This window comes from Plectropomus leopardus, chromosome 15, assembly GCF_008729295.1.
Source record: "Plectropomus leopardus isolate mb chromosome 15, YSFRI_Pleo_2.0, whole genome shotgun sequence".
In the NCBI taxonomy this organism is placed as follows: Eukaryota; Metazoa; Chordata; class Actinopteri; order Perciformes; family Serranidae; genus Plectropomus; species Plectropomus leopardus.
In genome coordinates this window covers 15518728-15546699 of record NC_056477.1, presented here as the reverse complement: position 1 = coordinate 15546699, position 27972 = coordinate 15518728, and the positions used below count along the sequence as shown (strand labels likewise).

Here is a 27972-nt window from a genome sequence, read left to right as displayed (position 1 = left end):
TAGGCACACTCCTTCACTCAGTCACTCTCCCCTTGCCGGTGACGTCCACCACTGCAAACATTTGCTGCCTGCCAGGTGAGTGAACTGTCACCTTAACTTCTCCTTTTACAGTTTTTATCTGTCATAGATTATTATTTTATTTTTACTTGATTTAACAGATATTTTAACTAATTTTATATATTTTATATGCATCTGAGTCCAAGTATAACAGGTGTTTTAACGGTTGAGATGTTTTTTCCCCTCTTTGGATTCCTTACTCAAATAAGAGTCATTTTTTAAATCAGTATAGCTATAATACTGCCAAGTCCACACATTAAAATGAAATATTTGTTTTACATTTTGTTCTTACTGAATAATAAGCAGTTACGAGAGATTTACAGGATCTATACAATAAAAACTGTTTTTTTCCCACTATGATTTACTGAGGCCATGTCTACAAAGTCTGTTTGTTTGCTGTTGGTTTGGTCCTTTATAATTTTACCGTCACACTCAGGCAAACAGATTTTGTGTATTTTCTGCTCAGTGTTGATCTGTGGCATACAGTGATTTAATGTTTTTTAGTGTCTGTCTCCACCACTGCGTTCTTGTTTGGCTGTGACACTTGTTAACCTCCAGTTAAAACCTGCCCCGTGTTTTTTGTCTGGTAAGTTAGCCTTGGGGGATGTTTATTACACGTGAATTGCAATACAAAAGTGCTCTTGTGTATCTCTAATTATATGCCTATGTTTGACATCAGTGAAAAGTATTCATTTTATGCCCTTTGGCTTGCGTTGCATCACTAGAAAATTGATGCTGCACCAGTGAGTTAAATCAAATGCAAGTACAAAGCAAGTCAAGTTTTATCTCACTGACTGTGAGCAGATAACCTAAACAGTCCCACAGCACCATTCATTTCTTGGATGCATTCTGCCATTGAGTAGACTACCTGAACTTTTTTGTCCAGAGGATGTCACCGTTGGTCCGTTTGATAACTGGGCCTCCCCTGGCTGCCTGTTTGACTTGTGTTGAAGGGAATTACTCTTTATGCAGGGTAGTTTAAGCGTCAGGATGTAACTAAAAGTGATGCCTGAACCCTTAAATTGGCTGCCTAATTGACAAGCCATTTAAATGACTCCACTGCTCAATTTAACATAAATGAAATAACTTGCAACATCGTAAACTGAAGTAGAACAATTAAATCATGCAGTGTTTCGACTTTTAGCTTACCTGCAGCCCCCCTCGTCTCAGTCACGATGACCCGCGCCCTCTGCTTGAGCTTCCTCCTCCTCCTGCTGCTGTCTCTGTCCTGTCCCGCGCGCGCTGAACCCCGGCGGACCACGTCCTCTCAGCGCAGGCAGCCTCGCGCACCGGCAGCCAAGGTGCGTTTGGCGGGCAACTATGCGCGAGAGCCCCACGAAGGGCGCGTGGAGGTGCTGCACAACAACACCTGGGGGACCGTCTGCGATGATGAAGTGGACATCAAGCTGGCCAACGTGGTGTGCCGAGAGCTGGGCTTCATGAACGGTGTAACGTGGGCACACAGCGCCAAGTATGGAGAAGGAGCGGGTGAGAGCACTGCCTGTAACAAATAACAATTAGGCCACATGTTAACTTTACAGAGGAAAGGTCAAATGACAAGTTTGTCGTGGGCTACAGCCATGGGCGGATTATGAGACTATAGACACCTGTGCAAAGATACCCAAAGGGCCCCAACACCTCTACTGCATAGGAGAAAGACACACTGACTTACACAGTAAAATCTAACAAGTTGATTTTACTTAACAATATAAGAAGGCAAGTGCTGTGTAAAATGTAAATAAGTACAACTTTTGATCTTAATGTATGTGTACTTCATATGTATAAGTATTTACACAATTTTTTGAAGTTGTTGTAACATAAAAATGTCAAGTTTAATTAAATCATTCTTTGTAAGTTTTAGCAGCTTAAGTAAACAAAGTTTACTACATATCTGTATTCTGCTGGTTGCAAACTGGTCAGTCATATTTGTACATCTTTAAACGTGTTAGGAAAACAGAACTTGCAGATCTCCTAACTTCATCATTGGCAAAATCCTCTTTGATCAATTTAAGTCAGACTAACTTTGTTTACTGAAGTCACTTTTAAAGAACAGGTAATACAGAAAAGGGTAATTTCACTTGTCATTTTTAAGGTGCAACAGCTTTACAGAATTAAGTAAATACAGCTAAATTTTAAGTGAACTTGACACTTAGATATAAATTAAGATTTATAACTATATTTACTTTCCCTTTTCAAGACAATCGTTTGCCAAGATCATTTTAAGTAAGACCAACTTGTCAGATTTTACAGTGAAGTGGCGGTTTCACTTGAAGTTGCGTCTTTTTGTGGCCATTTTGCATCCTCTTGTGGGTTTGTTCCTTTTAGTAGTCATTCTGTCTCTCCTTGTGGTTGTTTGGTGTCTTTTAGATGTAATTTTGTGTCTTTGTACATCTTTTTCTTGTCATGTTATTCCACTAGATTAGTGATTTTGGCATCAGGCATTGACACAAAAAGCCACCTTTTGCAGCAATATGATACGCTGCCAGGTGGTGTCAGTTTATAATATGGACCTTTTGCAGAAACCTTTGCAGACCTGACACTTTAGGCCCCTGGGCCCCTGCCTGGTAGGGCCATCCAGTAGTCTTTTCATGGCCAAAGCCAATAACTGGATGTGAGTGATAAAACAAGTTATGATTGGTTTTGACATTTTGACATGTCATAGCTGGGAAACTACAGGTAATTCATGATGAGGCTATTAATAAGGGCCGCAGTCCATTTAGCTTTAGTAGTTCACAGCGCTGCCAATATGTGCATGCTGGCTCACTGACAAGACTCGCTGACACACATAATTGGAACAGAGCCAGCATTAATGGTCTTAATTACACTTGTGCTTTTCCTGCCATGACAAGTCAAACTGTCTGCTCTGAAAAAGGTCCATTAGATTATCATTGTCATTTACTAGATTTAAGATGTCTTCAGTGGCAGGCAGCCATATTGGACCCGTTTATCGCAACCTGTCTCCTCCGTGCTAGAGTGGGCCCCCTTCCCACAACATACTTAATGCATGGCTTCATGAAAAGACCACCAATTAAGACATCCAAAATAACTAACATAATAAAGTGACAAAGATAACTTGTTGTGGGATTGGAGTCTACATCTCGTTAAGGACGCCTGGTGGGCTGGCGGAGCAAGTATATGGGCCAAAAAAGGGCATTTGTTTCAGAATAATGACAGCATTCGCTTGCCAGAGTTGTGCAACACTTGCTGTGGTTTATGGACATTCTTTACTGCTGCTTTTAAATTCAAATTAAAGAGAAGGTTGAGTGGATTCAAGGAGCAGGATCTACAGCACCCTGCCTTGTAAAATACTGTGTATCTACCGCTAAACACGCCGCTAAGGTGCAACCCTAAATCAGCGTGCCAGTAAAAGTCAAGTGTTAGGTGTTTAGGAACGGATCCTGGCCCTTGTGTAGATGCAATGCTCAATCTGTCTATTGAACAATCAATGAAAGTCACAATGAAAGAAGTAATGAATTGTTTATCCTTTCACAAGGCCCAATATGGATGGATAACGTACGCTGTGACGGCTCGGAGAAGTCCTTGAAGGACTGCAAACACAACGGCTGGGGTGTGAATGATTGTAAACATTCTGAAGACTTGGGGGTGGTTTGCACTGCTGAGCGCAGGCTTGATCAGACAGCCAGTAGAGGCCACACCACTGCCTTCAGGCCCAATGGCAACCCCGCACCTCAGTGGCAGGGCCTCGTGGCCACCCATAGGCATCCGGGATATGGCTATTATGGAAATGGGCATCAAAATGAGATCCCCAGGTTCCACAGACACCACCAGGTACAGCAGTTTTCTTGTGATTAATGTCTTTTATTTTTAGAAATGCATGTAATAACTAGGTTTGATGTGCATCGTCCCTAAGGGTCACAGTAAAGTGCAAATTGAGGAGGTCCGACTTCGCCCCATCCTCATGGCTACCAAGAGGAAGAGCCTGATCACAGAGGGTGCAGTGGAAGTAAAGCATGCTGGGAGATGGAGGCAAGTTTGTGACCTGGGTTGGAGTCTCAACAGCAGTCGAGTGGTGTGCGGGATGCTTGGCTTTCCAGAGGCTACTCAGCACAATGTCAAAACATACAAGTGAGTATGAATCGTTCCCGCTAGCTGCACATCACATTTCACCTTTATGAGCTCATGTTATTATATTGAATTACACCAGGTTGTTGACTGTACTTCAGGAGGGCAACATGCTATGTCATTCATCCCATTGTTAAGTGAATAAAAACTCATCCTGAAGAATAAAAAAACAACAGCGGCATCCCGTTTAGAGACACTTTGAGTAAAAGCCTTTTGTTGGGCTTATCTTCCTCCCCCAGCCACTCCTGCCCTATGTCCCCCTTTACTCCCCCTCCCTTCCTCAGCCTCAGGATGATGATCAAGGAATCCCTGTCCCCTCTCTACTGCCCTTTCTCTACACCTCTCTCTTGGCAAATCACCTCTGCTCACCTCATTGCCTCTCTCTCACTCTCTCTCCTCGATGCTATCTTCAGCCTGCAGCTCTCAGACAAAAAGTCCCACTTTAACTTTTAGATTCCCATGCTGAGGTGTAATATCACTGCTGATTGTGCTTTGACTGTCCCATCGATGCCATGTGTGGGACAGAGGTGGCTATTGGAGAGCGGGATGAGGGTCTTTGTGACCTGACTCATCTTATTGGCAGGGCTTCCTCTGAAGGCTTTGGTCAGCAATGCAGCTCCTCACTTTTACATCTCACTTCAACAGTGTGACATGCTGAGAGTGTGCCTGTACTAGGGCTGGGTATCATTTTAAATTGTTTTGATACTGTTGCTGATATAAGAATATAAGTTGCTGATAATAGAAATGTGTTCACTGTGTATTTCACAAAATAACCCAAACTTTTGTAGTTCATCAATATTTAATTTTGTCTCTAAAATGAGAACTTTCCTAAATAAAGCATACTCTAAAGTGAGGAAAAATATTAAAATCAGAAAGTAACCTAATAAATGATGATTAAACAACAATGCCAAGCCTTACTCATTGCTACAGCCTCATGTTGGTCCAGTGCGTAGGATTTAGTAGCATCTAGCGGTGAGGTTGCAGAACTAAAACCTCTCCCTTGTGCCAAGCGTGTAGGAGAACTATGGTGGCCATCACCAAAACATGAAAACATAAAAACATAATTGGCCCTATCTAGAGCCAGTGTTTGATTTGTAAATTCTGAAGATCAACATGAGGGACTTTGTGGAAGAGCGCCCACTCTGTATGTAGATACAAAGTGCTCATTCTAAGTTAATGAAAAATATATAAATGTATAAATAATGGATGCAGCTACCATGACGTCAGCCATTGGGTTTAGAACTGGTGTTTTTGAAGCCCTGAGTTTCGCCGTTACCATCTAAATTTTTTTAGAGCCAAAGGTGACAATAAAAAAGAGGTTGGAGCTGGAGAGGAGTGAATTGTGGATCTGACTGTAGCAGCGCCTCACAGGCACTCTGTCAATCAAGTGTCCCCACCCTTAAATGCACATGCCTTTGGGCCTTAATGAAATGTAAAAGGGTGAGTTATAAAAAAAAAATATAACATGGGGCTCTATGGCGATTTACTTTGCTTTGGAGCCAGCCTCAAATGGCCATTAAAGGAACTGCAGTTTTTGGCACTTTGACACTGCCTTCATATTTCAACTATGGATGAACACATTGTTATGAATTTGATATAATATTTCTGCCATCACATGCCCCCAAATACAACACACTAAACCTTTAAAGGAGTAGGTCATTTTCGGAAATATGCTTATTTGCTGTCTCGCTAAGGGTTAAATGAGAAGATACCACTTGGCTTTTAATGTAGAGCTGGAGCTAGCAGCCATTAGCTGAGCCTATTATAAAGACTGGGAAGAGGAGGAAACAGCTAGCCTGGCTCTGTCTGAATGTAACAAAATACATCAGTCAGAATCTGTAAAGATCACAAATTAACATGTTATTTTTGTTTCTTCAATCCGTTGAAAAAAAATCAACATTTTACAGGGGGTTTGAGTAAGCTATTTTTTTTTTAACTAGCTATCAGTTTCCTCCTGTTTTTAGTCTCCATGCAAAGCTAACTGGCTATTGGTTCCAGCTACATATTTAACTGACAGATATGAGAGTGGTGTCAATCTTCTCATCTAACTCTTGAAAGGAAAGTGAGTTTCCCAAAATATCATATTACTGCTTAAAGTCCTGAGGTTTCGATACCCAGCCCCAGCACGTATTGTACACATCCTCTTGTGCAAACAGTTCCAGTGAGACATGTACTAAATTTACTGTGTAGGTGTCTCCTCCTGCCTTCTGACACTGATCTACATTTCCTCTCCTCCTGCTGAAAAGAAAGCATTGACAGCGGTTTTAGGGAAGGTTCTGCACTTAAACCACAGGAGCAGGACCACACATTAGCAGAGACTTACTCCACTGCTATTATAAGAATGAATAGTGTCTGACCATCCGCCATCATCAGTGAAAGGGGGACCCAGTTGGATCTGATTCCTGGAGAGCTGCCGGCTGTAGGTGATTCACAGTTTAGCTATTCCTTCCCTCTATTGGCCCGAGTTATTCTGACTCAACTGGCGACAGACCGCAACATCTGCTTTGTACTGCAGGTGCTAGATTCCTCTGTCTACTGAAAGGCTGTTGAGGGGGTAACTAATTTGTTTTATAGACTTTTCTAACTTTTTATTGACTTTACAAACATTGGAGCACGCTTTCTCACTGGAAGTCTGCATTGCCCTTGAATGAAGCGATCTCCACTGAACTCTGTTATAGGGAACACAGTGACGCTATAACTGGATTCTATTGTTGGGAGGAGGGCATCATCAGGCATCATATCTTCAGTAATAAAAGGTCCTCCGGATGAGCTGTCGTCAAACAGCCCGACCTGACTCTGTACACGATCTGTACAGGATCATTTATTAGAGCTCGGCTTCCCCGCATTGCAGGTGTGATGCTTTTCATGGCTCTGTTCGATTTTCTATCGCAGTACTGATTCGCCACTTAATGCAAAGAACTGGAGATGAGAAGTACAAGTTATAAATGAGTGAGGAATTAGATGCATAGATTTGTAATGCTGCGACATAAGAGACTTGGCTGCTCACCAAGAGGGAGATATGACAGAGGAGGACAGGGCTGCTGTAGCTTGAAGGGCTTGGACTGAAGCCTGCAGGGAATCTGCTCGCTGGCTGTTTCAGGATGTTGTTTTTAAATCTCCCTCTGAGGTCAAGGAAAAGAACTTAAACAATAGCACTCTATGAGCTCTTTTAGTCTTTGACCTAAGCCACAACTAAGCGGATTATCCAGCATATCTGTTTCTAAATGTACAATGCAAAGTTTGGGCAGTGGTATGCCATTATGCTAAAATTTTTTATCGTGCATGTAAGTTAAAAGGCTCTGGCTTGGATGCGGTCGTGACTTGATACATCTTGGTGTGCCTGTCCCTGGTATGACCTGGTGTTTTGCTGCTATACTGGTTTAAACCACGATGATGTGTTTGTTTCCAAATCTGAACCTGTTTTCTATCTCCACAGATGCGTATTTGTTCTTTCTCCATATGCTTTCTTGACTTCAAACTGGTTCAAGGTGTACACATGCATCTTAGCTGCCAGTGATAAGTTATTTTAGTGATATAAGAGGTTTTTCACATCATATTTGGTGAAGTTATTTTACAGTATTTGGGTTTCAGGATGAAACTGTATCTTTGTTGTTGTATTGGGATGTTTCATATACAATCAAACGTTACAAACAGAAGAATACTTGAAATACAGGTAATGCTGTTTCAGCCTTTACTTATGGATAATTGTAAGGATTGCGCTTTGACTGAAATTGCCACTGTAATTATAATTGCTGTACAAAATGTGAGCAGAGTCATGGAGAAACAATTGGGTGCAATTGTTTGGGTGAGTTTTCATGTAACATCTTCCACTTTCCGTTTGCCAAAAAAGCTTAGGATTGTATTACATGGTTCGGCCAAATTTAGCCAGTGACCCCCCCCCCGCCGTTTCTCCACCTTGCTCCAAGTCTCTCAGTCCATTCTTAGAAATCCCGGACCATGCCATGTCTCTGGGCTCCCTGTGTCTCTTTGGATGAGACTCTGAAGATGCTATAATTACAGGTTGGTCAGGACCAAGGCTCTCCGGGGTTTCTGCTGAGAGTGAAAAAAAACACCCCCCAATTATAGCTGTGTGTGTTTGGTGTGTGTGTGTGTGTGTGTGTGTGTGTGTGTGTGTATGTAAGAGAGAGAGAGAGAGAGAGAGTAAGATATAGCTGGCGGAGGACGAGGAGGAAGAGAGTAACAAGAGAAAGAGGAGATGGGGAGAAAGCACAGGAGCAGCAGTCAGACAGGCCAGATTTTCGCTTACTCGTGTGAAATATGTTCAATTACAGCTGCAGTTTGCAGCGCAGCCCGCTGTGTCAGCAGCTGTCTGTCTTCCTCTGTCACCATAGTGATTTGGGGACTTAACCGGCTTTTTATTTTTAATTATGTTTCAGCTGAAATTTCCTTAAGATGAGGGTATCATTTTCAGGCTCTTGTGTGACATTTTTGAGTGACCGAGTCTGGCTTTCCTGTCTGATGTCTGTGTGATCCTCCTCAATGACCTCCTCTCTAATTTATTTAACCATCTTTTAATTCCTGTTTGCATGCTGGCATCTATTTATGTGATCTGGAACAGAATGGAAGCTGGCTTTCAAAACTGAGTTGAAGCATAGTGATTTGTATAAGCTCAGTCTGGTCTGCATGGAAATATTTGACATGCAAGATCCTTTTCATTGATACTTAGTAAGGGAAAATTAAATACATTTTTATGATTATGTATTCCATATCAGCTTCGATATGCTATGTACGAGAGTTAGCGCATTTCATCTTGGCCTCAAAAAATATTTTCAAGCATTTTAATGCCACCTGATGAACGAAATAAGTATTACATAACTTTTTTGGGTTGTTTTTTACCAATTCTGAAGGCAAGGAATTGCAAGATTTTTTTTAAAGAAGCAGATTAGAGGGACAGTTGATGCCAAAATCAAAAATACATATTTTCCTCTTACATTTAGTACTATTTATCAGTCTAGATAAACCTAGGCACGCTGCATTCTGCAAAGTGATACAGTTAGCGGGTGTGGTTTAGTCAAAATAAAATAGTTCCTTCATGAAACTGCTCACAGCAAGCAGGATTGTTATTGGATGATTTTGAATAAGTGAGTCATGATTTCTGGAAAGAAACATTGCTATTGGGGTTTTTAATGTATTTTTTTTGTTTTTTTAAGCACTCCAAAACATACCAAAACAATCTAGATTAATAAAGAGCGTGACAGGTAATAGGAAAAATAAGTGTTTTTGATTTTGGGCTGAACTGTCCCTTCAAATTAAAAGACTATGTTCAAACTATACACTGCAGTGTACAGTAAACAAGGTTTCCTTGAGGGAAGAACAACTCAACAGTTACCCCAAATAATTTGTTTGCAATGCAAATGCTATTTTTTAACATCTAACTTGCAACCTGATTTTTGTATTACTGATTTTTTTGACAGATTGTCAAGCAGTTTTAAATTGAAAAAAGACATAATGATTTCACTTTTAACATCTAAACCAAAGACCTAGAAATGAAGCCAATGAGCAATGTGAGGGTGATGAAACCCAAACAGTGGTGTAATGCTTGTGTTTTAACAGGCGGGTGGGGACTCCCTATCATTAGCCGCTGTTCTCTTGGCACCACAACAAGTGCTGGATACACTGTTGGCATTCTTATGCAAGGCCGATGAATGCTATGGAGGTGGAAAACAAACTAATAGTGAGACTTTGTTTCATCAGCACACAGCATGTGAAAAGCTGCACATAGCCAACTACCGATGACAATTACATGCATTTATAGTTCATGACGAAGAGAAAACTGTTTATTATTTGATTTCTGTCTATTAAAAAAGGAGATTCTAATGCATTTTATCTTTTTTGAATAATGTTCAACATTAATAGACTGCTGTAATTCAGTCAAATAAAAGACCTGAAGGTATCATTTATAGCCTGTGTGTGTAGTAGTCCTGTTGGTTTCTGAAGAGGGGAAAATGGTTAGCTGATTGGTCTGTGGTGAGGTCACAAACAAGTCACAGACATGTTTGCCTCATGGGAAACTGTGTGTGCATGTGTGTGTGTGCATGTTCCTCACTGTCTATCCCCGATGAGATGTTACTGCAGCAGAGCCACATGGTAGACACATTTAAGATATTTTACAAGTGTAATTCAAGACGCTGTAAAGAATGAGTGTTAAATCCTATACAATGTGTCAGTCACAATTTACAGCAGGTCGCGTGAGCTCAAATACAGCTTTATTTAGAGCTCTGCACACAATTTAAAATTAGGCGAATTTTCCACCTCATCAAGTCAAATCTTTAACATAGAAAGGCAGCAAGCAATGTTATTTAAACTGTTGAGATTTCATTGACAGATGTTCATAATTTAAGCTCCTCAGAGCTGCAGTTTTGCTTCAAATGGGCCATAGAAACCACCTGAAGTCTATTTGAAGAATGTTGTTCAAAAATAGCATCTGTAATTTGTACCTCTATTTGCTAAATGATTGCTGAAATGAACATATGCACATTTTTCAAGTATTTTTCCTCACCAAATACTAATATTTTTTGTGAGAGGTCTCTTCTGGCCCATTGAGTACTTGCAACATCAGGAAACGGGTTGTTATGTGATTCTGGAAAGTGTTCAGTCAGCAGTGCATGACCTCACACAACCATCTCCATAACATCATATCAGCAACAATGCTTCTCTTGATTCCAACATCCTCAGTTTGTTTTGTTTGCTTGCTTGCTTGCTTGCTTTTTTGCTTTATGTTTACGGGAATGTCTCGCGTTCATGTTAGAAATTCAAATATTTATCTACCTGTGCTTTCATATAAATATCCTTAGACATGTTTGTTTCTTTAGAGGGAAATGCCACTAAAACCAGCATGCAAGTATTATTCAATTAAGTATTTTCTTTTTTACTGTCGGTAGCCACAAAAAACTAAAATCATAAGCCTCCCACGCTTGTGATGCCATGCTGATTATATGGCTCTACAGAGATTAAACATGAAAAGATGTTCATGCTTAGCTGTGAAAGGTTTTTAATGGAAACTACACCTCACCAGCTCATTTTGATGAATGCCAATTATAAGTGTTCACATTTTAGAGCCTAGTAAACAGTACAGACTATATATTTTGGACAATGGGGGGACAATATGGCAGCTGTGGCTCAGTAAGTAGAGTTGCTTGTCCACTGATCACTTGCGAGACACTGAACCCCAAATTGCTCCAGATGGCAGGTCACCTTACTTCAGGGTGTTAGTGTGAATGGTTGATTGAGACTCTGTGAGCAGCATTTTGGATAAATGTCCTTTATGAATGCTGCCATTTCTGATGTATATAGCAATGTTAGTCTCTAAATTGTCTAATGCATGCTGAACTGTATTTTTTTTTTGCCTGTAGCTCCACCACGATATCTGTGATGTGCCAAAATTGGTTGATAATGAGCCCTTTAAAATATCAGTTAGGCTGTGGCGTGAGTATCTGAGTGTTTTGGTGTAATTTATGTGAATGTCTGCGATGGTGCGTGCACTTTACAGTGGTTTGAGGATGTCCTGGCATGGTCTGTGTGGCATGTCTGCTCTGCATGTCTGCCAAGAGAACAGAAGGCTTTCCTCTCCACCGCTCGCCCGAGTCAGCCAGCCTACTTGGTGCATAAATCTCTATTTGGTTCTGGCAAATTCTCGTACGTGCAGCACTGCACACTGCCAGAGTTTTTGTTTGGATATCGTGCTTGGTCAAACCCTGTTTTCCCAGAAATGTTGTACATCGCTGATGTTGAATGTCATGATTTTTTGGGACTGTGTGTGGCTTCGGAGGTTAACAGCATGTTCAAAATACCTTTGTTTTTTTTTGTTTTTTTGTTTTTTTTTTAATCCTTTTATAGTTCTTACATCCTGTAGTTATGTACAAATCTCTGTTGTACTGCAACAAGGAATGCTGAAGTTGTATATTCAAAGGGCCTATGTTTATTTAAAAGGCAAGTACATTTTTATTTAATGTACATGTTGGTAATTCAGATAAAACATACCTTACTCAGTAACAGGAAGTACTGATGGCTTGTAGCTCAGGAGCATATGATACACTGACCGCTTACTCTAAACATAAACACAGCAAATAGCAAGCAGCCCACCTTCAGGATGGAAATATATGCTGCTGAACCCATAAAGCAACAAAGAGAGACAGGAAGTGAAGTTGCTGAATGAGAACAAGAACATTGCATTCTTCCTTGAACTATGCAAGTCATTGCCATCAATGTAACTTCACACTCACCACAAAGCCGCACACATTGCTCATTCTGCTTTTATATACAGAAGATATAAATGGAGGCTGTATGAGTCATCCCTTTGAAAGGCTTAATGTCTGAGCAGTAACTTCTTTAAATCATCAAGGACCCCAATCAGACTACTTTTCTAGTAATAACCCAGTGGGTGTGCATATGTTTGTGCTGCTACTAGCTGTGGCAGAAAACCCTGCTGTGTGGCCACGTTACATATAAAACAAAAAACAGATGCTACAGTCACTACCTCTTTACATAAGAAATTTGTGATCCAGGACACCTCATGGGGTGATGTGTGCATGTGTGTTTGGGGACCGGGAACACACAAATGTAATGGAACTAACATCTGTTCTTTGGTACTTTTACAGGAAAATATGGGATACAAAGGTTGCAGATCCTTCAACAAGGTAATAAAAAGACAACAATTCCTCATGTTTCTTAGCTATGTATGACCTCACTCATTTTACAACTCTTGCAGACCTGAGTTAAACTGTATTTAAAGGGATAGTTGTAGCATATGTAGCACCAATTTCAAGGTACTTGCATCTTTCTACTGCAGAGGCAGTCTAGTTTTATGTGAGGACTCTTATATTGGTGAAATACTTTAATATTATAGAGAAATAATAAAGCTTTAATCAAAAACTTTCTCTCCCTTCTAGATTGAGCATGATGTCAAAGAAGAAGGGATTCTGGGTAGAGAAAATTAACTGTCTCGGCACTGAGAACAGCCTGTCAGAGTGCATTGCTCAGCTGTCTATCCCCCGTAGTCCCAGTCCCTGTAAGAACGGGAGACATGCAGTGGTAAAGTGTGTGCCAGGACCTCAGTTTGCACGCATATCCTCAGGGAGACCCCAGGCCCCCTATCCAGTTGTGGTAAGATTAATACAGTTACGCCTACACTTGCACAATCATGCCGAGCATTTATGAACTGCATGTAAGCTGAGGTGTATTTCCTTTACTTTCCTGTACAGCCTGTGCGTCTGAAGGCCGGCCCCAGGCTGGGTGAAGGTCGTGTGGAGGTTCTACGAGATGGAAAATGGGGGACAATCGTGGACCACTTGTGGGACAGAACTGCAGCCAGTGTGGTGTGCAGAGAACTGGGCTTTGGTACTGCCAAGGATGCCCTGCAAGGAGCCTTTATGGGTCAAGGTGAGAGAACTGCTACTTTCACACAACTTAGGCTGGAAAATACTGGAAAGATGTTTTGAGTCTGCAATTTGGGTGTTTGAATGTGTTTATCATGCATCATGGTATTCCAGAGAAGACAGGGGGACTTTTCCAGCCTTTTGCTTATCTTAGACGCCGCGCCCGTCTGCCCTGACTGATCAAATGATGCACGGGCATGTGTGTCTGTCACTATACCTGAAAATGTGTTAATTGCAGTATCTCCAGCTGTGATTAAATGAGTCCTGTGCCAGGGCTACCAGCTGCCCAAACACCATGCACCACTGCACCCTCACTCACATACTAAATGTAATTCTGTGAGCCACGGTGGTTTCTGTTGGCATTTGGTAACTAAAGCCACAGACACAATCTTGCTAGCTTCAAGCAAGCTTTTGATTCACTCACTGAGTGCTGTGGTCTTTTCCCTTCGATTTCAAATTTCCAGCTTTGGTGATGCACAGTTTCAGTCACTATCCAGCTGTGCCAGTGGTGTCCCCACCCTTACGAGATGTGAGAACAGCTTCCCCATGCCTCAGGCTTGGGTGTAGTCTCTAATCATGCTGATCGAGATGAAATGTGGGATGACAGCCTGCTGGTTTAGCTTTTCACTTGATTGTACATTGGGTATTTTTGTATGTGTTGGATTGGTCTCTTTTACCTTTTAACGTCTTAAATTGGGTTTTCTGTAGATGATGTCATTATTCTACCTTTCTTTTTGATGAGTCTAGCAGAACTAAAATCTGGTTAAGTTGGCTCGTCTTGGGATACTTATATTGCTCCAGGCTTCACACCCCTTGTCGTCTGGTTTCAATCACCACTTTTAGTCGTTGGGGCAGATTTCAGGTTCATCATGGTTCCAGCAGTCTGATGCAGAGGTGTTTAATTGTCAGGAAGGACTAAAAAGCTTCCAATTTTCTACTTTAAATAGTTCTTTCTTGATCTAACAACCACAAAACTACATTTGTGTATGTTCAAGTGCTAGCATGTCTATGGTTGTGTGTATGTAATAAACCTTTCTTAGAATTATAACATTGAGATGTGTCTCTGGTTTGACAAATGGCAGATTTACTCCATCTTTTACCTCCTATTACTCCTGTCTCGCTCCAGGAAATAATGGTGTCCTACTGTATACCACATTTCCTGACTTAGTGATTAATTCACTCAAAGCCTATTTTTACTATTATTATTTTTACTTTTTACTTTTCTCTTGGTGGCTGTCATAGGAGCAGGCAAGGCTCCAACTGTTTGTATTTCTTCGCCTTTAACTTGGCTTTGTCTGTCTGTGCGATCTATTGGTGCCCAGTGTAGTGCACAGGTAGGTAAAGTGAGTGGTTGATGTCTTTTTGAAAAATATTTCATAGAGAACAGACATGTCAGAACCATGTAGGTTTCTGTCACTCAGCTGCCAGTCTGGTAATTTTGCCAACAACACTAAATATATGGTGCAAATACACAGGAATAAGGCAATAATGCTTGAAAATGTAACTAAACAATTTCAATTAAACACTTTCCAGCCAGTTGCTCAGTCTGCATTTATCTAATAATAATAATAACAATAATAATAGTATTGAGTATTGTACAGTATATTGCTTTATACTGCATGCCTCCCTTTCAATTCATTAAGTCACTGCAGCCATGAGGGCAAAATCAAGTTTGAGTACTGCAGCAGAGTGCAGTACCATTAAGCACAGCGTACACTGTGTTTTTCTTGATTAAATAACATGTAAGCTACTCCAGGCTCCTACAAAACAACCACACACATCTCTATACACATCAGACTGGTTGGTTGTTGGTATAATTACCGGAGCTCATGGATTCTGCCTGGCACAGCTTCCTTTACAACTTTTTAAAGAAGTTACAACATGAAATTTGGTCGAATTGCAACTGCAATAGCATCTTATTGATGCAACCATTTAAACTTCTTCATCAAAAAATTTATATTTAATTATTTTCCTGTCGTTGTACTAATTAGTGTTAAAAAAAACCTCTCACTATCCGCATCTGGCTGCAGATTTGTGGTGCTGCAGGTTCACATCTTGCTGCTCTGCACCATCCAGACAACAATTTGATTTCATGGAGAAGCGTTTTTCTATTTGATGAGCTACTGTCACTGTGATTGGCTCAGCCTTTTCAGAGAAATGAGACCAATCATATGACTACCTGAGATTGTATTAAATAATCACCACATTCTCAGACCTATAGTCACCCTCCCCCAGCCATTCACACCTTTCCCTGCTGCACACACATGAACCAAAATAGCAGGTGCACTAAGAGACAGGCACACAGTCTTTGAGCCTAAGACCTACCGCTCTGCGTTTGTCGTTATGCTTGCACGATTAAAATAAGGCACATAAACTTAGTGCACATACATATAAGTACATAGTCTCTTTTCAGACACCCACACGTGCGCGCACACATTCTAACACACACACACACACACACACACACACACTACAGAACTCTCCCTTTTCGTCCGTCTCTGTCATACACCTACATATACGCTACATGCAGGACGACTGGACTTCAAAGTCTTCTCACAGCTTCCTTTCTATAACATGCAGCCTGTTAGACATTTTACTATGACATATAATTTTCCATGTGCTCAAAGGCCACATAAACACAGGGCCATATGTCGTTGGAAAAGGCCTAAATTAGACTCTTTGATATAATAAACCCTCACTGAGAAAGAGTTCCTAAAAGAGTGAATTGTTGAAAATGTAGTTGTGCACACAGTAAAATCACATATCTCCCCCCAAAAAGCATCAACATTTCAAGACAGATGATTATGCATTCCTCACATCACACTGCATTCAGGCAGGTACACTTGGCCTCTGTCAACATGTGAGAAAACAATCTCCTGTAGCAACAGGACCCCACAGGAGAGTGCTGAATTGCCTCTGATAATCAAATGTGATAACAGTTGTGGTCGGCACGTAGACAGTCTGCCAGTCAGAGATTCTGCTTCGATTGTGGTCTCACTTATCATGAAACACTTGAATATGCACTTACCTGTGGTACACAGGTGGTATCCCTCTCTAGGATGAGTGAAGTTGTAACCTCAAAACTTGTTAACCGGCTTAGAACTGTTGAGAGAGAAAAAAGGAAACATTATTTAGATGCTGGAAGTCTTCCATTATCTAAAAGCCGACATGCAGAGTAATCTATTTACAGACTTACATGGTTTTAGCACTTGGCTAAGAAACAGATCAAACTGATGACAGAAAGGTTTTGTTAGAGGCATAGAAAGAGACGTTTCGTGGAAAGAAAAACTTCACACACTACATTAATGTGCCTAAAACGGAGTATAATTTCAGAGAGGAAAAGAACAGGGTTTCCCTTGCAACCACTAACCAACTATTTATGCTATTCTCAACAAGAATGTGACCGATGTTACCCTCTTTCCATTCCCCAGAGTCAATTTTCTAATCTGTCCAAATGATCTGTAGCATCTGCCAATTCTAATTACATGGTAATCAAGCTCAACCTGTTTCTTGTAAATACTAAATTTAAGCTACCGCATTTATATTATGCCTGAATGCTGCTCTCATAGCTGCATCTGCTGTCAATCTTTGACATTTTATGTTGAAGTTGATCGTTTGTGAAAGTGATGTCGGGGAAAATGAAAGTGAAGAAAATATTCTGTTCAGACTCCATCTGCAAACTCTCTTAACAACCATCATCATTATCACCATCAGTGAGTTAAATTACAGGGACAATGCTTCTATTTCCTGTCTTGACCAACATTGTGATTTCACTGTGTAATTTTGCCCGTGAAGAACATACATATGGAGTACTACATTGGAGTAAAACAGCCTGACTGCCTGTGTGTGCTCGTGTGTGTGTGCGTGTGTGTGCCTATAAAGTGTGTTTTGCCGAGTTTCTTGGAATTTATTTCTGGATTTTGCGGATATCCCAAACTAAGGTTAAAATAGAGTGTGTCACTGTTCATTTTGAGGATCCCTCAACTGGGCCCCATGTTTGTCTTGATAACTTAAACAGTGGGAGTTTGGATCTAGTTTGTGGCCTTTACCATGCAGATAGAGGCGGAAGTGGTTTAGAAGTGATCTTTTTCATACATACGCATGGTGACCAGTATGGAAGCAGGGCTACAATCTACCAAAACCAACACAGAGACAGATTGGGTTAGGCTGCAATCTGGTCCCTACCATTTTAGTCATCCTTCTTCTCGCCCTTCTTTGTTGGTTTTATCCTCTTTCCCCCGCTTTCTGTGGTTTTGGTTGTGTTTATTTCAATGCTGCAAGTTTGCATTTTGTGCCTTTTGTTTTAAGAAAACACTGAAGCCATAGTTTGTTTTCACATACTGCCATCAGTTTGCTTTCACCAAATCTTAAGCGTTTTTCCACCATCTTCAATGTTGTCTGGAAATTATCTGGTTTTAAACAACAAACATAAGACTTTTATTTTGTTGCCACTGATTTGGCCTCATTTGCTCACCCAGGGTGGTGGACTACACACAATGTTGTTGTTGTTGTGCCCAAAGCAACAGAGTGGTGGTAATGGGGTGTGACAGATCCCTAAAGTAGATGTTGGTGGTGCTGCTGCTTGACAGATAGGAGTTTTTCATTGTTGGTTTGATGCTAAAATAGAGAAAGCACATTCATGTGAAAGGATTACAGAGCCTTGCATGAGTGTGTGCTGCTTTGCATGATAAAATCTCCTGATGCCTTTGTGTCGACGTTGGGTAAAATCGATCTCGTCTTCTCTTCCCTCTTCAGGCACAGGACCTATACATATGAACAGTGTCCAATGTATGGGCTCAGAGCGCTCCATCCTAGACTGCTACTACCAGGAAGTCCAACCGTGGACATTTAAGCACAGCCAGGACGCCTCTGTACGCTGTAATGTCCCTAAAACCGGCATAGAAAACACGGTATGGAAGCTACTCTATTGAAAGACTTATCAGCTTTCACTGATGACACATCTAATCCCTTATTTATTATGGTTTTTCAGGTGCGGCTTACTGGTGGTAGAGTCCCATCAGAAGGCCGTGTGGAGGTGTTGATGGAGGTTGGGGGTCGTAAGCGCTGGGGCTCAGTCTGTAGTGAAAACTGGGGCATCAATGAGGCCATGGTGTTATGCAGACAGCTCGGCCTGGGCTTTGCAGCCAGCGCTCATCAGGTAACAACCTCCCTGACCAATACTACATCCATAACTGACAGGGTGTCAGCAAGAATGTCATTTTGATCTCTAATTGTAATGCCACCCCTTAATCTGAAAAACTTTTCTCCAAGTCTGATCATCAGTGTCTTAAATGAGGGGCATGATGTCACAAATAATGAAAAACTCATCTTTGAGTGTCCAGAGGCATCAGTCCTCCAAGATTTATCAAAATCCCATCAGCAATGTCTTGAGTTATTGATGACAGAACAAACAAACAGATGTTTAAACAAATGAACTCATGAGGGCAAATCCATAGTCACAGCCCCTGTTATCACTGTGCTGGACTATGAGCTACGATGCTTCTCATTGATAGAGAACCTGACAAGCTTTTGACTCCCTGTGACCCCACTCCTACACCCTTCTTTTGACAGGAGACCTGGTACTGGCCAGGTGACCAAAATGCAGCTGATGTTATTCTCAGTGGTACTCACTGTGTGGGCACAGAGCTTTCAATTCAACAGTGCCGCCGGAACAACCATGTTCATTGTCCTCGAGGAGGTGGAACAAAGGCCGCTGGGGTCAGCTGTTCAGATAGTGAGTTGAGCCAACTTCCTGTAGCTCCCCATCTTTTCAACTGGTTCTAAATGTGGTTGAATCCTAATACAATCTCCCAACTCTGATTTACTTCAGCTGCACCTGACCTTGTCCTGGATTCCCAGCTGGTCCAGGAGACAGCCTACCTGGAAGACCGACCCCTCCACCTGCTGACCTGTGCCAACGAGGAGAACTGTCTGTCTTCATCTGCTGCCAGGATGAACTGGCCTTACGGCCACAGACGCCTGCTACGCTTCTCCTCCCGCATTATGAACCTGGGTCGGTCCGATTTCAGACCCAAAGCAACAAGAGAGAGCTGGACATGGCACCAGTGTCACAGGTAGAGCATCCCTTAGGAGTTCATGGAGGTGTTGCAGTGGAAAGAACTATTTAAATACTTACTATATGTGGGATTTTGTGGTTGCCCTTTTGGTAATTTTAAGTGTTTTTCGGGGTGGTGAAACTGTGGTCTAGAGTGTCCTGGATACAGGTGAGCTGTGGTCAAAAATATTCCGACAAACACCTGTTCTTTGCACAAAATTGCCTTTACATGCATAATGACACAGCTCCCTCCATGTTGAGTAATTTGAGTTAAATTTGATTTAATTGCATTCAGTTGCTGCCAGGAAAGAAAACATGCTCAAGTGTGATCTCTGTGCTAGGGCACAGGTTTGACATGGGGGCTGCAGGTAGCGTGCAACACAGGCATTAAACACAAGACATTTTGTCAGTCGTTGTTAGTCGTAAATAGACTAAGTATTGTCCACTCTTAACAGATTCCACTCTACCTCTCAGTTTTCTCAGCTCAGTAAGTTAGTTTTGTCAGATGGCGAGAGTACTTTCAGTCCCATCGTCATGAAAAAAGGAGTCATTTGAAGCCCACTGTACTGGCTGTGTGACATGTGTCCCAGTGAGTTACGGGTGGCCTCAAACAGTGTTGTCATCACTCCAGATTCATTAGCCGCCTTGCCGCACGTGTCTGTGGAAATGACGGCTGAACCAGTTACCACAGGTCTGGCGTAATACAAAGGACAGGGTAGCCCGAGCATGGTCAGGTCCATTTCAGTTTGTTACAACAACACATCAGCGCTATGGATGTGTGTTTCAAAGCCCTCCATTCACTCTAGAATGAGTAAACAGCTCGACCAAGCTGGCACTAAAACAAGCTTCTGTGAGAGGTGTTACGGTGACACCCCACACTCATGTTCAAGCAGTGAGGTCATTAGGCTACCAGCCATAGGGAGCCAGTGTTCAGTTAGCTTAAATGCACACACTCACACAAGTACAGACACACATGTACACACTCTCACCTGGACTTTCCCCTCCTGTCGTCCCAGGCACTACCACAGTATCGAGGTGTTCACGCATTACGACCTGCTGACTCTGAATGGCACGAGGGTTGCAGAGGGACACAAGGCCAGTTTCTGTCTGGAGGACACATACTGCCCCGACGGTAATGTTCACCACTATTCATGAGCCCCAGGAAAATACTCTTTTCCATTAGTGACAGGAAATTAATATCAATATTTCAGCTAGAGCTATTTAGATTTTTACTTTGTGGTTAATGTGTTAGATCACTGCTGTTGTTGTTTGTTCACTCTCCATTTACTTGGTATATCATGGATGAAATAGCTCAGATGAAAAAGGAGCGTTCATATGTTGTCTGACGCAATTCAGGAAGCTAAAGGCTCTTAAAAATAACAGGGAGTGCCGAGCATTAAATGAGCTTTGATGCTGTGATTGATAATGATGCTGGTGTGTGTGTATGTGTGTTAGGACTCCAGAAGCGCTTCTCCTGCTATAACATGGGTGATCAGGGTATCTCTGTGGGCTGTTGGGATACGTATCGACACGATATCGACTGTCAGTGGATTGACGTGACTGATGTCCGACCAGGAGACTACATCTTCCAGGTCAGAGGTCATTTTATCTCGCTCACTTCGACACTTTTTCAGTTTGGTTACATTGCAAGATTCTTTTCATGTCACAAAAAATCAAACATCATTAACTTTGTGTTTAAAGGAATACAGGGATCCCAATCATTTTCATGGACAAAATTTCACGGACCCATTAATAAAATTTCCATGACCTTTGACAATGTATAACACGAACATTGCTCCATCTCAAAATGAAGAACAAATTAAAAGTAGCTGGGGCTTAGCTGAGAAAACGTTGTGATTCATGACCCGAAATGTTAAATCAGGGAGTCACATTATTTATCTCTCATTTAAACACATCAGATTCAAACTCTTTTTAAACATAATTCAAGCAGCTCCCATGTTCAGTGAGGTAAAATTACTGTTTTTGTCAATGGATGAAAAGGTTTTGAAGAGAGCATAGATACGTTTTGCTTAAATTCAGTTTACCACTGAAAAGAGTCTTTGAGAAGTACAGAAGTACTGTGCAAACGAGTAGATAAATGAGACTCGGATCATACTGCACAAGTTGTGTCAGATTTTATAAACACGTGTTCTTTGTTCACTCGAGGCATGCAAGAAAAGCAAAGATTTCTTCACTAATTTAACTCAACATGGGATGAGTAATTGATATACAAATGTGAGTTATTTGTGGAGTGAAGTATTTCGTTAATGAAAAAGAGGTTCACAGGATCTTAAGGTAGACTGCCTCATGATTGTTTGGGGTTTCTGTCTATTTCAGTAAAACCTCTCGAGCTCCCTCATCACAGTCATCAACTCAACCATTCCTCTGTCTGTCATTACTTTGACACGGGTCAATCAGTCGACTCATTGTGGCTACTAGACTAAAACACATCAAGGACTCTGTCTCCCATTACCGTCCATTCCCAGTTCAGACTACTGATCCCACCATGTACGCAGAAGTCCTCAGTTCTCATGCTGCCAATTACCTCCCAGCTGTGGCAGATTGGTTTCAGTGTAACTCACTGTCTGATAATTACTGCTGTCACCGAGTTTGTCTGAGAGGTCACTCTCAGTCTTTCTAATTACACTTCTCTGCTCTCTATTGAAGATGGATTTATTTAATTTACTCATAATAGACGTGACACACATATATATAAACGCGTGCTGACTGGATGTATTTTAAGCATGTTGAGAGGGGTATAATTATAAAGTTGTACATTGCTGCAGTACAATATGGAGCCAGAAAGAAGGAATGAATGATAGAGAGCAGAAATGGGGTTTAGATAAATGGGAGAAAGAAATTAGAAGAACTACTGAAGGTGAAAAGGTCAGGGTCAGTTGAGGAGAAAAAGCACAAATTTAAACAAGAAGAACAAGTGTGAAAAGCACAAGCAGCCAAGCAGGGAGTAAGTTTTTCCACCAAGGCTGCAGAATTGACAAAAATACAAGCATCTTTTACAGCAGCTCTCCTTCTTTCTGCTGTGTTCTTTCATTTATCTAGTAAAGTGCAGATGATGCCTGACTTTCCTGATCCTGGGCTTTACACAAAGATCCAGCAGGCCTACCCTTGAACCACCCACTGCTAATGAAACACACCAATTACCCAAATTAACTATTGCCTCCCTTTAGTCAAACAGCAGCGAGTCCCCTCTTCCATTAGGAACGGCTAATTTGCCACCAAGGAATTCCTCCTGCCCTGTTTTTATTTTTATTGCCACTTTCTCACTGAGCAACACTTTCTGCCACTGAGCCGGCCCTCTTCAGAAGCCCCGTACGCTCCGGTCCAACTCTGTAATTTACCCTGAAAAATTAAGAGACAGCTTTTGTGCATTCACTAAGTTTTTTAAAGTTTTCTGCCTTTTTTAGTGTAGTTTGCCTTCTTTCCCCCGTAGCTGTTTGTAACATGTATTTAAAGTGGGTGTAGCAGTTTACAGAGCAGCTATTAGAGTAAATGGCTTCTCAGTATTATCACCAGACCAGATTAAGAGAAAGGTTGTATCAGCAGTTATGGAGCTGCTCTGCAAATGACAGACTATTAGCACAGTGTATGGCAGCACTCAGACTGATTTCAGACACATAAACATGCTCATGCATTACAACACTATTGCAGCAGACTTTAAATTCAAGTTAATTCAGTGCTTATTCTTGCATACCTATGTTGACGTGAGGAGCAGTTTTCCATGGGGACTACACTGGTAAAGCCAAATTCCATGAACTTCAACTGTAAAGTTGCATAACCTCACCAATTATCATGTTTTGTGTGGGCAGAAGTGTCTTTGTTACATGTTTTCATACAAGTTATAAAGTATTTTACGATGAGCTTTCCCTAAAGATCTACCAGTGTGTTTCGTGCTTTGCAGCACACATGGTAAAAGCAACAGTTTTACTGCCGCATGTTATTCAGTCCATATGTTCAGCTGTAGGCTACCGAGCGCACATCATTCAACTTCAAGTCTGTGAGAAAGTATTTATCTTTCCAAATAAGAATACAGTATGGAGAAGTAATCCAGCTTTTTATAGATGAGAAAGGGATTGACTATAAAAACAATACCAGCCACGAGTGCTGTTTAATAACAGGCCCTCCAACAATTTTCCGTCCAACTGCTCTTTATTTCAAATGGTTTTCTCAGTGTGTAGTAAGAGGAGACTTATTCCTTGTTTGACCACGTGCATGGCCACGGCTGGGGATACAGTATTAATAAAAGTGAGAACAACAAGATGATAAATTCTCCACATTTCCTAAAAAATGTTTTTTGCAATGATTGCAATGATCTGAAGATCAGACTTGTGATATCTAATTGGTCTTTATTTTAAAAAGAGGTTGCGTATGTTGTTTTGCAGGTGGAAGTGAACCCCTCAATGGACATGGCTGAGTCTGACTTTATGAACAATGTCATGAGATGTCGGTGCAAATATGACGGCCACAGAGCTTACATGTACGGATGTCATGCAGGTGGGAACAGAAAAGACTTTTTGTTTTTATTCTCACTTCATCTTAATTTCTTCCCTCTGTCACTAGGACTGGGTAGTGGTATGCGATGCATTTAATGTATCGAAACAACGCCAGTCAAACGGGATACAGACATTTGATCCTTTTTGTGCTAGGGTCCTATTCTGACTCCCCGCTGGAACAGCAAACTTTCTATTGCAACCCTCACCAGAGTGGCTCTCCTCCAAGCAAATGGTCAAAATCTGCCCGGCTAGCATGAGCTTACACAGCAGCACTTAACATCCAACACCAAAGTCTATATATGGACCCACCAAACTAACACTGACACTGAATTTGACACAAGTCTGTTGTTACCTCGGTTAGGTAGTACTAGCCACATGATGGTAAAAGATAGCCTTGTCGCTGTGTGTGTGCAGCCAGATGGACTCTCCCAACTGTCCCCTAGAGTGGGGCTCACACTCCCTCAGCAGCAGCTACAACCCATACGGTTCGAGGTGTAGTGAGGTTAAGTGTGATGTATTTGACAGTTCAGTATGCTGAGATGTCACCAAAACAGTCTAAAATATGGTACCACTACACACTACTACATTTATATTAAGGGTATCAAATGAGGTACTCTAATGGCATCAGTATCACTTTATGAGCAGTACTGGTACTGTACATTGCGCTTCTCAACGTTATTTTTACACTTCCAGTCTATTTCTGTGAAAAAAGGATTACAATCTGAAAAAATGAACATCTCATTGTTTCATAGGTAATGCGACACAGAAGAGCAACCAAGTGGCTGTCTGAACATTTCACATTAAAATAAATATGTCATAGGAATCAATCATGTTATCAAAGTCATTTAGTTGATCAATTCAGCAGCAGTTCATCTAACCTGTGCTTCCAAACCCTGCGTAACAACTGCAATATAACTCGGAAAAACTCAATAAAAGTGAAGGTGGCAGCAACCACAAGCTTTTAAGACAAAGTCTGTGTAGCAGGTGAAAACACCCGCTCCGCTCCACCTATGTGATACGTTTTCTCCATGTTTTTGCCATTAGCCTTGTCTGTCACTAATAGTTCTGCTCTTTTTTTCTCTTATAGGTGATGCATATAGTGCAGAGATTGAGGACCTGTTTGAGCACCAGAGGCAAATCACCAACAACTTTGTGTAGCCCCTCCCAGGGCCAAGCGCAAAGGCCTTCCAGTGGGGCCAAAAGACTACTCAGGATGGGCTGAGGTCGATGGCCCCTGGCCCTTTGGACCTTAGGACCCACAAAAACAGACAACACACAAATGGCGCCTGTTCTTTCCATGGCCGATATGGATAAAACATTCAAAAGCGCATTGTATCACAGTAGCGACCGTTGCAGAGACTTCACTGACAACGAGAGTGAAACAGGTGCCCGACGGTGCAACATGTCTTTTACTTTAGTTTATTAAGAAGATATTGGATTCAAACTATGCAGATTTTTTTTGTTTTGTGAATGTGGACGACTAGTAACTTAAATTAGTTATTCAAAATGTATACGCATGAAATTACTAACTATCTCTATAACTAATCCGTTACAAAGACAACAGGGAGGCTGGTACAGTTGGGAAATCTTATTCCCAACCCACAAAATATGAAAAACTCTCTAAAAAATAATAATTTGGTGAGTTTGCGTAATTTCTGTTGCAAAAGGCTGATTTAATGCACATTCAGCAAAAGTACTATTTTATCCAAATTCTTTCCTTACTGAATTTTGAAAATGTTGTGCTTTTACATTACTTCAATATTGGTGCTCTTTAACAATATGTTGTATTAACCTCAGAACGTTTCAGGTGAACAGTGTTGTACAATGCATTTTGGGTAGCTTTTTCTTTGACAGTTAATTAGGTATTTTAACATTGCTTTGGTTTTAACAAAATCATTATTTTATAAAGTGTAGTTGTGCTTCAGCATTAAGCTTCTGACCTAGAATAGGTAAGAAGAGCTCAAATGATTTTTATGGAACAAAGCACTTTATCTTTTAAACAGCAGTATTCTATTTTTGCCCCCTTTCTAAAATTAGCCTTCAAATTGACTTTTTAGGGTGTTTATCTAAAAAACATATTTTTGTTTTTTACATTGCAAAAAGTGAAACATAAGGTTTGTGTTTAGTTTTCATATACAATGTACTATTTATACTGTAACTTTATTTATTCATGGATTTCACACATACACAGCATGCTCAGTAAAGAGTTTGTTAGCCTGCGCTCAATTAACAATACTGAATTTTTTTTGTTTTTCTGACATCATTAACCAGGGAGAGAAAATTATTTAATACAGGACATAATATTAGAACGTTTCCATGATACAGATGAATAATTGTTGATTTATTTTATTTTTGTTATTAAAACAACTGTAACTGTACAGTTTTTTCTTCCAGCCTCTGTGATGGGAGGGAGAAACCACAGTATTGTGGCAGGCATGCAGGCTGGGTTTTGAGAGCGTATAAAAAGCCTTTTAATTACGTCTGTTTGGGTTAGACTTAAGGTTACGGTTAAGGTTAGGGCTATAGCATGTGCTTTATAAAGAAACACTATGGAATTGTTACTTAGGGAATAACGGGACAAGCGAGAATCCATCTTTACCCAAACTTCGAGAAAGATTCTGAGTTTCTTAGAAATTCAGAAGGTGTTTGAAAGAAAGATTGAGAAAGTGAGACAGAACGAGAGATGAAGTTTGGAGAGAGGCTTAAGCAGACATACAGTTTTTACTATCATAGCTGCCTTTTTGTAGGCAGCCATACAGAGACCACAAGCTGGCATTTTCAGCTCCCCAATGAGAACAACATGTTTGTCTCGGAGAAAAAATAAACTCCTCAATTCACGCTTTGACACAGTAAACAGTGGCCTTGTTTTTTACTAAAGTTGGGCCTTCTAAAATATACTGTATTTCTCTCTTTGCTAACATTTTAGCTCCACACCAAACCATGATGCAACTCCTTTTTCTTTACAACATGGAACTTGTGTTAATCATGTAGTTTTACTCCATTAATGTGTTTGATGTGTTTGGCTTAATGTCTTAGTGGTTAAACCTGTTAAGACGTTTTTTCTAATGGCCAGTTTCCAGGACTCGTCGTGGAAAGGACAAGTCACTCATAAAGACAACTGCAGACTTCATTAATTTCTTTAGCACATTGTTTCCCTCTTGGCTGGAATTTCATGATTTTGATTACACAAAGCAGGCTTAAAAAGAACGTGCAGCTTTTTAGAATAACCTTTTCTAATCGCCTGATTGAACAGAGTCAGCCCTATTACTAAAAACTGTTGGAGATGTTAGCAGAGAGATGTGAAAGTCTAAAATGAGTTTCTGCTTTTCTGTTGTTTCGTGCTTGTGTACAGTTGCTGTTGACATATTATGGTCTGTTCTGTGTTATTTAAAATAATATTTCATTCCATATCTTAAGTTGGTTCATATTCATCACTCTCACATTACTGTATTGTACCCATGCTATGTGCATAGCACTGGGACATTGTTTTCCATGGCCAGTTATTTTGTCTTTAAAGCTGAGAGTGTGAGCTACATGGTGCTTATCTATAATCATATTCATAGAAAGCTGTGCTCTCAGGGACTTTAACCTCATCTAAAGAGAAAAAAAAAGTTTCATGTGATGTGATTAGGGTTGCTTTTAGCTGTGATTCACACTCTTACAAAAATACCCACATGTTTATTTTCTAGGTAAAAATTGAAGGTATGAAGATGATAAGCTTTGTTAACATTTTTCCTTGAGGAAAGTGGACATAACTGTGGATACACACTGGCTGAATCAGAGGCAAATTTCAGTAGAAGACCAAATCACAATCCATTCATTCATCATTACTGTGAATCAATAAAACTTCATCACATACTAAGCTGTCCTC

At 40.9% G+C, this 27972-nt stretch overlaps 1 protein-coding gene and 1 long non-coding RNA gene across 2 annotated transcripts in view; one reads left to right on the top strand and one right to left on the bottom strand.

Moving 5' to 3' along the window:
• loxl4 (lysyl oxidase-like 4) lies at positions 1–27963 on the top strand. The gene is made up of 15 exons (XM_042502810.1): positions 1–75; positions 1202–1545; positions 3551–3846; positions 3929–4143; positions 12759–12797; positions 13050–13263; positions 13362–13539; positions 18291–18445; positions 18526–18693; positions 19107–19269; positions 19366–19609; positions 20607–20722; positions 21046–21182; positions 23991–24102; positions 25189–27963. Exons 2-15 carry the CDS (start codon positions 1233–1235, stop codon positions 25257–25259), a joined length of 2421 nt encoding a protein of 806 aa, XP_042358744.1. The 5' UTR covers positions 1–75; positions 1202–1232; the 3' UTR covers positions 25260–27963.
• The window catches only part of LOC121955028, a 55928-nt gene continuing 29435 nt past the window's right edge, over positions 1480–27972 (bottom strand). Inside the window, exons 3-4 of the long non-coding RNA XR_006106585.1 lie at positions 16564–16637; positions 1480–1558 (exon numbers count right to left, since the gene is read on the bottom strand). This is a non-coding gene — a long non-coding RNA (uncharacterized LOC121955028). The remainder of the gene's footprint in view (positions 1559–16563; positions 16638–27972) is intronic.